Source organism: Cololabis saira, chromosome 18 (genome assembly GCF_033807715.1).
Source record: "Cololabis saira isolate AMF1-May2022 chromosome 18, fColSai1.1, whole genome shotgun sequence".
NCBI lineage: Eukaryota > Metazoa > Chordata > Actinopteri > Beloniformes > Belonidae > Cololabis > Cololabis saira.
In genome coordinates this window covers 11,590,669-11,603,240 of record NC_084604.1, presented here as the reverse complement: position 1 = coordinate 11,603,240, position 12,572 = coordinate 11,590,669, and the positions used below count along the sequence as shown (strand labels likewise).

Sequence of the window (12,572 nt, the reverse complement as noted above, 5' to 3'; positions counted from 1 at the left end):
GATCTAATTAAAAAAAAAAAACAAGTGTAACACATACTGACAGAACTAGAAAACCACTTAACCATGTCTTATAAAAATATGTCAACTCTCAGAAAAGCCCACTCTCAACATTTTGTCCATATATCTTGGGTTTATTTCTGTCTCCCGGAAGGCTATTTTAGGCTGCTGCAGTTGCTAAGCAACCAGACTGCAAGCCAGGCAGGCAGAGGAGGATCCCATCAGCAGCAGACAGCTTGTCCTCTTTCTTTTTTCCCCATCCCTGTGTCCTGCTCTCGATCTCTCCCCTCCTTTCTTTCCTGTGTGCTCGTTTCCTACATCTCCCCTCTCATCCGCCTTCTCCATTTCAATCTGAATCCACTATTCACCTCACATTTAAATCAGATTTGGCCTTCATATGTACTCATTACATTGAAACGTAGGACTTGAGTGATTTTCTTTATTCTTTTCCTACACTCGCGCAGCATTGAGCTCTATATTCTACACATTTACATGGACAACTTACATCTACAGTTACAGGATATAACTTACTGACAAGACAGCCATAATATGATGCTTTGCTTTTCCAAATTCTCCTGTCTATCATTGGGGTTGTAGCATCTTATTACCGAGCCATCTCGTTCTTAAGCCCTTTTCCTCCTGTGGGGTGAAGCTTATCTCAGCCACCATCAGGTGGGAGCTGGAGTATGTTGGACAGTGACAGCTGTCAGTGACATTATTTAAAACTGTGCTTTCTGGGCTGCCCGGTGGCACAGTGGGTTAAGCAAGTGGCTAATATACTGAGGCTACAGTCCTCCTGCAGTGGTCGCAGGTTCCAATCCTGGCCTGCGCACCTTTCCTGCATGTCATCCCCATTCTCTCTCTCTACCCCCTTCCTGTCTGCAACTTGAATAAAGGGCCACTAGAGCCCAAAAAAATCTTTAAAAAAACCTTGCTATCCACTCAAAAGTTTATCTTAAATGCTGACAGCCTGATAAGTGTTGCTTTTTATTTGCCATTCATGTGGTGTGCAATCTAGAAATATAAAACGGAATTGAAACTTTTTTCTCACTCTCAATCAGCTACATTTTGTGAAACATTACTTATAAAGTTGATTCCACTGGGATTACTTATCCTTGAAAGATCAGACGAGAGGTTTTAACGTATGTTCCAACCATCTTTTAACACTTAGTATGATTTATGAGTGGCTTCTTTTGAAGCATATTGCAGCATTAAAGGTTTACATATCGCAGTTAAATCCAAAGCAAGCACAAGTCGCTTTAACACGGAACAATAATCCACTGTATTGGTGATATAAAAAGATGACCTTATATGTGATGTACTGTATTTATTTAAGGGTGTTGGTCAAAACAAGCACAGTATTTCAGCATTGCCAAGCCATATAACCATGTAACTACGTCTTACATCTATTGAAGATAGGTATCTGATTCATTTAAAGAAATGCCTTGGGTTTGAGTATAGCTGTGTTTTTCTTGAATGAATGTTTTAATTTAAGACTAATTCTTAGTTGTTAAGGTGTTCAAATTTCAGCATCTTGACATCTCTTTTGTACTTCTAAAATTGAATTTTGCTTAAGATTATTCAAAAACATGACTCACTGAATGTTATTCCTTACTTTTTTCATTTATAAATAGATAAATAAATAAATATTTGCTCCCTCTGTTCTTTTTAAAAATATACCAACCACAAAGATCCAGACATTTGGCTTAAAAACATAGATATGATCTGAACTATGAGGTATGACATCCGTTCCAGCCGTATCGTGAAGTGTTGAAAACTACATTTTATTCGCTAAAACAGAAAAGCTGAAAATCGTGCAGCACATAAGTACAAACAGACATTTAAGAGTGAAATTTTAAAGCTGCTTTCACAGCCAGTGTTGTATAAACTCCTTTATAGGTCTCCTAAGTATTTTGTTAGTTCGCAAATTTTGATGTACCACTATAATTATTTCACAAGCTCAGACACTTCCTTTGTCTAATCCCACAGATGTGTATTTCTATTTTCAGCATTTGAATAGTAACTCCAGTCATCTGGCAATGATTATCAATGGTATCAACTCTTACGCCTCAATCTCCTCATCTTCCTCTCTGTTTTCAAACCCTGTTGCTTCTTCTGATTCCTCCCTGTTTTTTTTTTTGTTTTTTTTAACTCTTTGAGCAAGACAGTTTGACCTTAGAGAGTTAAAAAGAACAGCTCTATAAGAGGAAGCTTTGTTTTGGCTTCGTGCCACCGTGGGAGTGTGGACGTAAGCGAGTCAAACGGGTCTCTATATAGCGTTGTTACAGAAAGAAGTTCAAACATCACACAGATTTACGAGGATCGCCCGGTGCCCTGGGGCACATATGAAAGGAGTCATTTTTCACCTGTCTGGCTTGTGCTAACACATGTGTGTGAGTGTGCGTGCTTAAAAACAAAAATAGACGGTTTGAGACTGAAACACGTCTCCTGCATGTGGTCAAACCCAGTGTGAGGAATGCACAGTGGTGTATAAGGAATATAAATGCATAACTGCAAGTTCAATTATTGCAAACCCAGTCTGACGTCCGAGGTTTTTATGGGTTAGCTAAACATTTATTTATTTTTTTTAAACTTAACTGTGAATTATAAAGCTAAATGACAGATGTAGTAAAAGTCCAGGATCCCAAAAGAAGACAACAGTTTATCCACATCAATATGTGACGGTGGAAACTGTTATGATAAATGCAACTGTTGCACTGGAAGATGCATTTGTATATGTGTATTTCCAGTTTGACTTAAATGCAGTTTTAAAGTCAAGACATTATTGGTTGCAACAATTTTATTTACATGCTGTTTGCATCAAAGTTAATGCAAAAAAAACAAATGAGTGTAAAATTTGAGAGGTGCAATGATTTAACTCAGTCCCTAATACACCAATAAGTTTATGCAACGTCTACTTAAACTATAAATATTGTTTAGAAATTGATTCCAATTTTTAGATCAGTAATTTAACACTGACATGGACTGATTGTCAAAACGTCAACTTGTTTCAGTTTTATGGTGTTTAAGCCACTGGAATGATGATAAAATAAGCAGACATTTTTGCAGTTTAGTTGTAATAAATCAATAATAATCAAATTATGTCATACATTTATGCGTGGACCGTAAATGAATTGATTACATCTGCAATAAAGTATTAAAATACATTTAATGATATGTTCCAATTAACACATTTAATTTAATCTCATTTTATTATTCAACATATTAATTACTTACTGAATTTCTCAGTGGAGTCATGAAAAATGTACAGTATGTTCAAAAGGCCTTAGATTACTTTCCTTAGTGAGAAAGTTGTTTTCACAGACTGCAGATTTGACTTCAAACCCCTTCAGGGCGTACGTCACTATGACGCATCACATCTAGCTGGAGGCGAGACAGGGGGAGCCTGAGTGAAAATATGAATATTCACCGCTGTTTAGTAGCTCTATAAAAGTTTTAAGATGTTGTCTTGTTGTGTTGTTGGGTGTCAGAATGATAGAAATACCACAAATGGGTCAAAATTTTAATTCTATCACATATCACCCATAACTCGCTGTCAACCAAAAATTAATATCAGGTACGTTTAAAAAAATGCATCTACTGTTCTGTGTGTAACATAGCATGTGGTGGTTATCGTGCCCATCCAATCAGAAACTGGATCAATAAAAAGGGTAAAGATTAAATCATCCTTCCACTGAGTGAATGGTTACGGGTCGAATAGGCTATTTCTTTTAGTAACACTCAGGTGATTAAGTAAACCTACGTACCCAAACTACTGTAGGTCACTGGTGCGAGTTTTAAAGGTATTTTTATCATCCATAAAGTTCTAAACTAGGCAATTAAGGATTGCTAATGCTACAGCCAGGTTACAGCGGATGCTCGGCCCACCAGGATATGTCATACTGTTTACTAACAAGAAAAATGTCTATCTAAAGATAGAAACCCACGTAATATTTTAGATTTTTTTAACTTTTTTTTTCATGATTAAGCATTTAATGTTTCCACTTTTTAAGTCTTGGATGTGATAAATAGGCAGTTTTAGCCTCCTGACTGTAAAATCACCCCGAGTACAGTTTTATTTTTGTCTAATTTGCATGTTTTATCCGTGTTGTAATACTAGTTAAATTAAATTTTACATTCTGTTGATGCATATATAGAGAATTATAGGTAATACAGATACTAGATGTACCTATGTTGCTTGTGTCCTGTAGCGTCATCATAAGACACTGAAACGGTAAAATGACGGTAACATCCCATCTTACCACATCATTGGAGATTTCGTTCTCTGGCGTCTGAGGTGGCTCAGCGGCAGCAGGACTGTTGGACGGCATGGCAGGGAGCGCCGCTGATCAACCAAGTTCAGAGAGTACAAAAAGAAACAAAAAAAGAAAAAAAACAACACGCAGAAAATCAAAACATGGGAAAGGCCATCTGAAGCACCAGGTGCAGCTTCATTCAGTCTCTGGGCTGGTTGGACGCTCACGCTCACTCAGTCCTCACCCTCTCCTGGGAGAAAAACAAGAAAACACACCCCCCACAACATGAGAAAACACAGCACCGTAACAGGAAATATGTCAATTGAGTGAAAAACAAAAAACATCTCAGTATGTGACTTCTGGTTTCATTTTGCATATTCTCACATTGTTCAGTCGATATCTTACTCAGCGTTTCACACACATGTACACAGGTTAAAACACACCCCATCATCCCCAGGGTCAAGGCTGGGCAACAGGTGTGTGTGTCTGTATGGATTATATTTAATGGATGGGATTCCTGGACTAGCAGAGCATAACATATTAAATTCCTTATCTGTGACTGATCTTCAGTCACAGATACACACACACGTGCACAAGTGTCCTCTGAGGAATGTGACAGAATCAGGGTAGCTGTCGACATGACCGTCAGAGGGATTGATGTGCTTGGATAATACTGTCCTGTTTTATTTGACAAAATGGCTGCATTCAGCAGACCAAAATCTGAGTTTTGCATTCAAATATGACACAGGTCAGACTATTTGGGCAGAACAAAGTCATAGTTTAATTAGGTAAGGGTTGCAAATGACTCTGGTTTTTATTAAACAGAGGACACTGCAAATGGACAAGAGTCATTAGAGGAATTGAGGAGACGTGCAGCAAAATCTCTGGGTGTCAGCTACAAAAATGTACCACAATCAGTAACTGTTTGAGCTACTGTATGAATGGAGCCATCACAGTAAATATAAAATCATCCAAGATATCCACAAAACATCAAAAATAACAAGTGTTATTTTAATGTGCTTGTTTCTTTTTACATTCAAACATCCCGGGGTATTCAGTTTCCACTGACATAAAACGTATTTCCTCACAAACAAGAAGCCGTACCAAGGAAATGATTCTGTATTCATTCGATTAACCATGAAGCTGATGCGTGTGTTTTAGTGGCGCTTGTGCAGACGAGTGGAGTGCCACTCCAAGGGAACTGCTCAGCAGAGAGCCGTCGACGTGTGACCTTGTAAGTACTTGAGCTCATATTGGCTCTCATTTCATCATCCTCTGGTCCCGTCACTCTCATCAACGTTTTTTTGTTAAAAGGAAGCTTATTAATGACCGTATTAAAGCAGCGGGTGCACAAAGGAAAGAGGACACAGTCACAGATTTGTTGCTAGAGAACACGTTGTTCGGGTAAAATCCTTATTTCATAAACACTTGGTTTGAAGCTCTCTCAAAGCTTTTGTTTACACACATTTTGACAGATTGCTGACAACTAAGAGTGTTAACCGTGTCTTTACCAGCATGCTTTGACAGGTAAATGTCCAACGACTGGCTGCTAAAAACAGGTCATCTCACAGTTTGAGTCTTTTTCCTCAAGATGAAGAAGCAGAAAGCTCTTTTTACTTCTCTTTACAAACTGCCAATAAGGTACTCAGGTTTTAAGGGGGCAAGCAAAAGGCAGCACTCTGGTTCATTTAAATCCCAAGGCACAGTTCCTCCTGAGAGATTAAAACATGGATTACAATCGTGAATGCTGGGGTGTATAACAGGACTCATCACATTCTGTTTCACGTTACTCTAACATGAAGCACAACTTTAATCCAAAATCAGCCATGTCTTTGACAACAGAGGGATCTTGTTCCATTAATGTCGCAGAACCTTACATGTGTATTGTTTTTAATATAATATAACATGGGAATAGAACAGCGGCCCTCTCTTATTTTTCCGTGCATACCTGTGACATCAAGAAGTCCCACTATGCAGGGTTGGGCTGCTTGGAAGCTTTGGGGTAAAAATGTGGCTGTGAGGCTCTTTAAGGCTGGTACCTCCTTCTTTGTTTGTGTAAGTTTCTTGTTACCTCTGACTTCCCATTAGGTGCAGAACACACTCCAAACTACACATGGCAGCTCTGTAATATCTAACTAAAGACCAAGGAGGGACTACCAGCTCTCCCTCTGGACCTGGATTTAGATGATATTTTGCTAATAACCTGCATTAAGGTCAAACTTCAACAGAGCCTTTAAAGTTTATGTTGTCCTTGTATATGCTCAAAATGGGACGCATAAATTAGATTAAGTGGATTTACTATAACCAGAGCTCAGCTGCCTACGTCTGCGAGCTACTCTGAGCGTGATGACGATTTAAACTCACAGATCTTGAAGCATGAAAGCTCTGTAATGCTTTCATGTATGCAAATGAAAACTAGAGCTCAGCAGTGATTTGAACACGTACAGTATGTCACTCCTTGTGCTGTAGCCTTACATCATCTACTGTACAGGCAACCCGGCACTGAGCCAGGACTACCAGCAAAACGACAGGGGTGGAAACTTTGCAGAAATGGGTGTACAGCATCCACCCCAGCAGTCCTGGGAATCCCGAGCTCCAGGCCGCAGGCCAGATAACTCCTCAAAGTTTGGAGTATTTGCAGACGTATGTGCTCCTATAACAAGTCAATATAACACTGATTTAAATGGTTCTGGTCTTCATGCCAGCAATGGTTTAAATTAAAGCATAATCAAGAGGCCCAGGCAGAAGCCTGTACTGGTGGGAGGAGAAATAGTTGCGCAGGAAAAAAAAACAAAAAAAACCTCCAGGGATTTGTCAAGGTAATGAGAGCTAGGCAGTGACAAGACACGGAAGTAGGCAACTTTTTTTTCACAATAAAAGCATGAAGTAGGACATTCTTGATCGCTTAACTGGAGCAAGTTTCCATGTTTCCTCTCAACCCTCTGACTGTAACATGACTTACATCCTGGTGTCAATTGGTTTAAATAAGTAAACTGTTAATGTTCTCTAAAACGAATCTGGAATTATGCAATTAGTATTTTAAATAAAACAATGGCACATAACTTTTCTATTGATTTTTTTTTTTTTCAATTCTTAAACATTGGTTGAAGCTGTGCCCTAACTACATCTTCTGCATCATCTAGAGAGTGAAAAAGATCATTAAGAATATAAGCTGGTATTTTGGAAATACTGAGGTCATGAGTTCAGGTCTTTAACTACAACACATCACACATTACTCTAAGGTTTTGAGCAAAATAAAGCCTCCCCGTGCATGTGCCAAAGCTTTGTCCACACAGCAAAAATCAAAACTCTGTTGAAAACACTAAAAAATAAAACAAACACATGATTTTTTGATATTTTTTTTTCAAAAATGTGCAATGAACAAAAATTTCCAATGCTATTATCCCCACCAAATAAAAATCTGAATTAAATGTACACCCAACACGCATTAATTGATATACACTCAAATAATAGAAACAGACCAGCTGATTCTGGTAATAAATATAAAGTTGGCAGGTAATAGAGTGGATTTTAACATTTTAATTATTACTTTTAAGGCTCTTTTGGGGCTAGCTCCTGATTACATAGCTGACCTCCTGACCTCATACGAGCCTGAACGCACCCTGAGGTCCTCTGGTGGGTCATTCCTGGCCATTCCTTGGTCTAACTTAAAGACCAAGGGTGACCGGGCCTTTTCTGTTTTAGCCCCTCGCTGATGGAATGACCTGCCGGAGGAGATCAGGGAGCTAACACACTGTCTTCTTTTAAGTCACTTTTAAAAACTCACTATTTTAGACTTGCGTTTAACTGACTGTATTAATTGTCTGTTTTTATTATCTCTCAATTGTGTCTTATCTTACGGAGCCCCTCTGGTGACATTTGAAAAAAATAAAATAACTCATGGCCACGAGTTAATATCTCGTAGCCACGAGATAATTAATGCGTGGTCACGAGTTATTAATGCGTGGCCACGCATTATTTTATTTTTTTCAAATGTCACATGTTATTACTACACTCGCCATGACAATACTCTTGCTCTTTAATATAAATAGACTATAATTACCGTTATTAATGATGAATAACCATCCCACCAAGGAAGTTGCATCCACGCAGTCCAGAAAGCAGGTTATAATGCCATCCACGAGTAAAATGATGCATGGGCACGAGATAATCAATGCGTGGCCACGAAATATTAACTCGTGGCTACGAGTTATTAATATGTGGCCATGCATTATTTTATTTTTTTCAAATGTCACCAGAGGGGCTCCATATTATCTTAATATTGTACTAATTGTTTGTTTCCTGTTTTTAATTGCATGTTTTTAATTGTATTTATTGGACTTTGTGACTTGTTTTTGAAAAGCGCTTTATAAATAAAGGTGTTATTATTATTATTATTATTATTATTATTATTATTATTATTATTATTATTATTATTATTATTATTGTTATTATTATTATTATTAATAGTACTTTCGTTTTTCTTATTTTTTTCCAAATAACAGTGAAATAACCAGCTCCATCCCTTGGGCTATAGTGTTAACTTTTATTTTCTAGTGTGTCCTGACAGGGCTGTTTCTCTGCACCTTCGCCGGAACAGCAGCTTTATGACGGTGAATATTGGGAGCGACCTCAGGCGGCCTTTACAAACACAACCTTTAATAACCAGGTACAATCACGTGTCGGTGCGTGGCGGCGACCAGCGTTAAGTGGGTCAGGTTTTAATAAAAAAAAAAGCCCCGGTCCCGGCTGCCTGCGCGCTTCAGACCCGATGCACCCGTTAACCTCGGCGAGGCGCGCTCCCGCGCCGGCCGGGCCGCGGGAGCGCGCGCTGATGTGTCTGTCTGCATCTGCTGGACGGAGCGGAGCGCCGCGGGAGCGGACGGTGCTCGCCGCTCCGCTGCTTATGTAACAGTCGTCGGGCCGGCCGGCCGGGGTGGCCGGGGTCTGTTTTCTCCGCTAAAATAAATCTCCAAGTTCACACCCCCCCCCCCCCCCCCCCCACTCCCCCCCGGTTTACGCGCACATCATCTGCTAAACCCGCCGCTTTGACTCCGCAGCCCCCCCAGCGAGCTCTCCGGGAGATGACCGTCGCTAAGTTAACCTGCGTTAATGCGAGCGTTAATGTCATGTTTATATTTACCGTGTCGTTCGTCCCTCAGGCGGCCGGACCCTGACGGTCCGCTCTCTCTCTCTCTCTCCTGCGTTCACGCGCTGCCTCTCTCTCCCTCCTCCCTCTCTCTCCCCTCCCCGCTCTACCGGGGCTTCTACCTCACTCTCTAGGCTGATTATTGGTTCTGCGTTAAAGCGACGGCGTAGGGTACGCGGCGACGCACACCGCTCTGCGTTGGTGTGACGCGGAACCATAAATCAGCCTTCTCCCTCTCTCTCTCTCGCCGTCCTGCGCACGAGCCGCGGAGCCCTGCGCACGTTTTTCCGCGCGGTCCTAAAGTCTTTCACGACCGACCGAACCGCGCTCAGGTCTGTGAGTTCAGGGTCGAGACAGGACCAGAGGTGTCAAGTATTCACATTCATTACTCAGGTAGAAGTATAGATACTAGAGTTTAAAAATACTCCTGTAGAAGTTGAAGTATCAACTCAAGTTTTTTACTCAAGTAAAAGTATAAAAGTACTGGTTTCAAAACTACTTAAAGTATAAAAGTAAAAGTAAGGGGGAAAAAAGCCATTGAAAATGAATGCATCTTAGTATAATGCAAATATATTAAAGAACCATATATGTGTACTATTGAGCATTAACATGTGTTTCAGAGAGCAGGAGATATGATGACTAGTTGCCTATAAGTATTGTAATGGTGCAAAAAGTCAAACTTCAGAGGCATGTTATCATTTATCCTAACCTTTATTGGAATGTACATCCAAGTTTAGTTGCAGGAATCTGAGGGAACGGATGTAAGAACAAAACTGGACAAGAACATCTGAAACAACCACAACCAAATTCACACTATCCGGATGGAGCAATTTAACTGGATAGTTTTCTTTTAAAGGCCGAAATGAAATAGAGTAACGAGGCTGTTTTTAAAATGTAAGGAGTAAAAAGTACAGATAATTGCGTGAAAATGTAAGGAGTAAAAGTAAAAAGTCGTCTGAAAAATAATTACTCCAGTGAAGTATAGATAACCAAAATTTCTACTTAAGTAAGGTAACGAAGTATTTGTACTTTGTTACTTGACACCTCTGGACAGGACGACGACCAAGTTCACAGATCATATTGAAAACTTGGATGCTTCCTAACAAGTTTTTAATCACAAATAAGGTTAAGGAGGTCTTACAAAATCATACATAAATATTATCCTGCTAGCCATTACATGCACAAATTTAAAAAGGACATTAATACGAATTGTTCCTTCTGTAATTTACATCCAGAAACAGTTGTTCATTTATTCTGGCTTTGCTCTCATTCGAAAAAACTATGGGCAGATATTAGCACATTTATTATTGACTCTTTCACTATAGATTTTAATTTACATTGGGAAAATGTTGTTTTTGGTTTCCATTGTTTCCCTAAGAAAGAAGGAAAATGTTACTTTTTGATAAATCTGTTTTTATTTCTTGACAAATTTCATATTCATAAGAGTAAATTTTCAAAGAAAACCCCTTGCTTTTATGTTTTCCAGAAAGAAATGGAACTTTACTTAAAACTAATCACTAAATCAACAAATGAAAAGGCTATTAAAACCGTAGACTTGTGTAATATGTATAATCTTCTTGAATAACGAACATCACCCCTGGCACATGTTCTGTATTCTATTTGTTCCTGTATACTTTTCTGTGATAATTCTTTTAAATAAAGTTTTTAAAAAAAGGACGATGATCAAGTTAAAGTCCTCTCCGTCAAGCCTGATTTATGGTTCTGCGTTAAATCGACGCAGAGCCTGCGCCGTACCCTACGCCGTAGGATACGCGTTGGTGTAACGCGGAACCATAAATCAGCCTTCAGTTTGAGATGGCACTGTTGACGCACCAACACAGACGATAACCTTTTTATGGCTTGTGGCAAAATATGGATTTTGTTTATTTATTTTGCTTATAAGGAACATCTACGGGAGCGTATTGAATTCACTTGAGAAAAAAAAAATCTGCTCTGTTTTTCTGAATTAACCTCACCTCACAACTTGCAAGAAGCTGTCATTGGAAGCAATGGAAGCAAACATGTTCCGCCTGCCCAGTTTCCAGTTTTATTTTGCTTTTGGTTTGAAACATTGGGAGATACTCTTGTCTTTAAGTTATATAGATGGTATTGTTATTAGTTTGTCGACTTTGCCAAGGCACCTCAGGACTTTGCAGTTGTTCAGACGGAGAGCTGGACATTTTTCTTTTTTCATTAAAACTTTTCTCAGAATTCTGATAATTATAATTCAGAAAAACAGAGCAGAATTATTTTTGTCATTAAAATTTTTCTCGGAATTCTGAGATAATTATAATTCAGAAAAATAGAGCAGATGTTTTTCTTCATTAAAACTTTTCTCGGAATTCTGAGATAATTATCTCGTTAATTCAGTACACAATTTGACACAATTTTCCGGTTTTAAAGAGTACACAAGTATTTTATCTTTCCATTTACTCCAACCATGGTCTGGCTCCAAAAGCAAGTCAATCCCCATCGACTCACATCTTAAAATGTCCAATTTAAGAGCAGAAATAAACATATTTACAGCCTGGTCAGACCCGGATTAACTCAGTGTGGTTCCCCAGCGTGACCACACTTGAAGTGCCCCCTCTTCCCACATTTTACGGTAAAAAAAGGGAAATGTACTATGGGTATAAAGACCATAGATTTACATGAAAGTATTGCTGAAGTACATGCTCATCACTCACCACAGATAGACATGAGTCTACAAACGCCATCCTACACTGATGCTCCAATCAGAATGAAACTCACATGCCAATGTAACACCACATGTTAATTATCATCATTTCCATAATAAATGGCCTGTCTGAGGACTACATACATTATTATTATTTTCAAGTATTTTTATTATATCATTGGCTGCTGTACCTGTTTGCTCTTCTTCCAGCAAATATAGAGAGAGAATAACAAGATATGACATACTGTATATGGTCCAATTAGTCATTGGCTGGGCCCCTGGGCGCTCGCCTGGTTCACTATATGGATAATCCGGCCTAGAGCCTGGTTCAAAAAGTTGTTTTTGGTCTCAGTTATTTCATTTCACACCCATGGCAACTCTGAGGGGCATGAATTTTTTTGTACCACACCAGGGAAGTTTACATAAAGCAATACATTTATTTCAGCAGCTCAGGTAATGGCTATCCATTATCACTTTTGATTTCACTGCTGAG

The 12,572-nt window shown here is 39.1% G+C and overlaps 1 protein-coding gene across 5 annotated transcripts in view; it reads right to left on the bottom strand.

Annotated features, from left to right (window-relative positions):
- The window catches only part of LOC133464704 (DNA (cytosine-5)-methyltransferase 3A-like), a 65,711-nt gene extending 56,224 nt beyond the window's left edge, over nt 1-9,487 (bottom strand). For all 5 annotated transcript variants that reach the window (XM_061746837.1, XM_061746838.1, XM_061746839.1 and 2 more), the window contains exons 1-2: nt 9,397-9,487; nt 4,260-4,503 (exon numbers count right to left, since the gene is read on the bottom strand). In XM_061746837.1, coding sequence (XP_061602821.1) covers nt 4,260-4,328 — 69 coding nt within the window. In that variant the 5' untranslated portion in view covers nt 4,329-4,503; nt 9,397-9,487. The remainder of the gene's footprint in view (nt 1-4,259; nt 4,504-9,396) is intronic.
- Between the last annotated feature and the right edge of the window lie 3,085 nt (nt 9,488-12,572).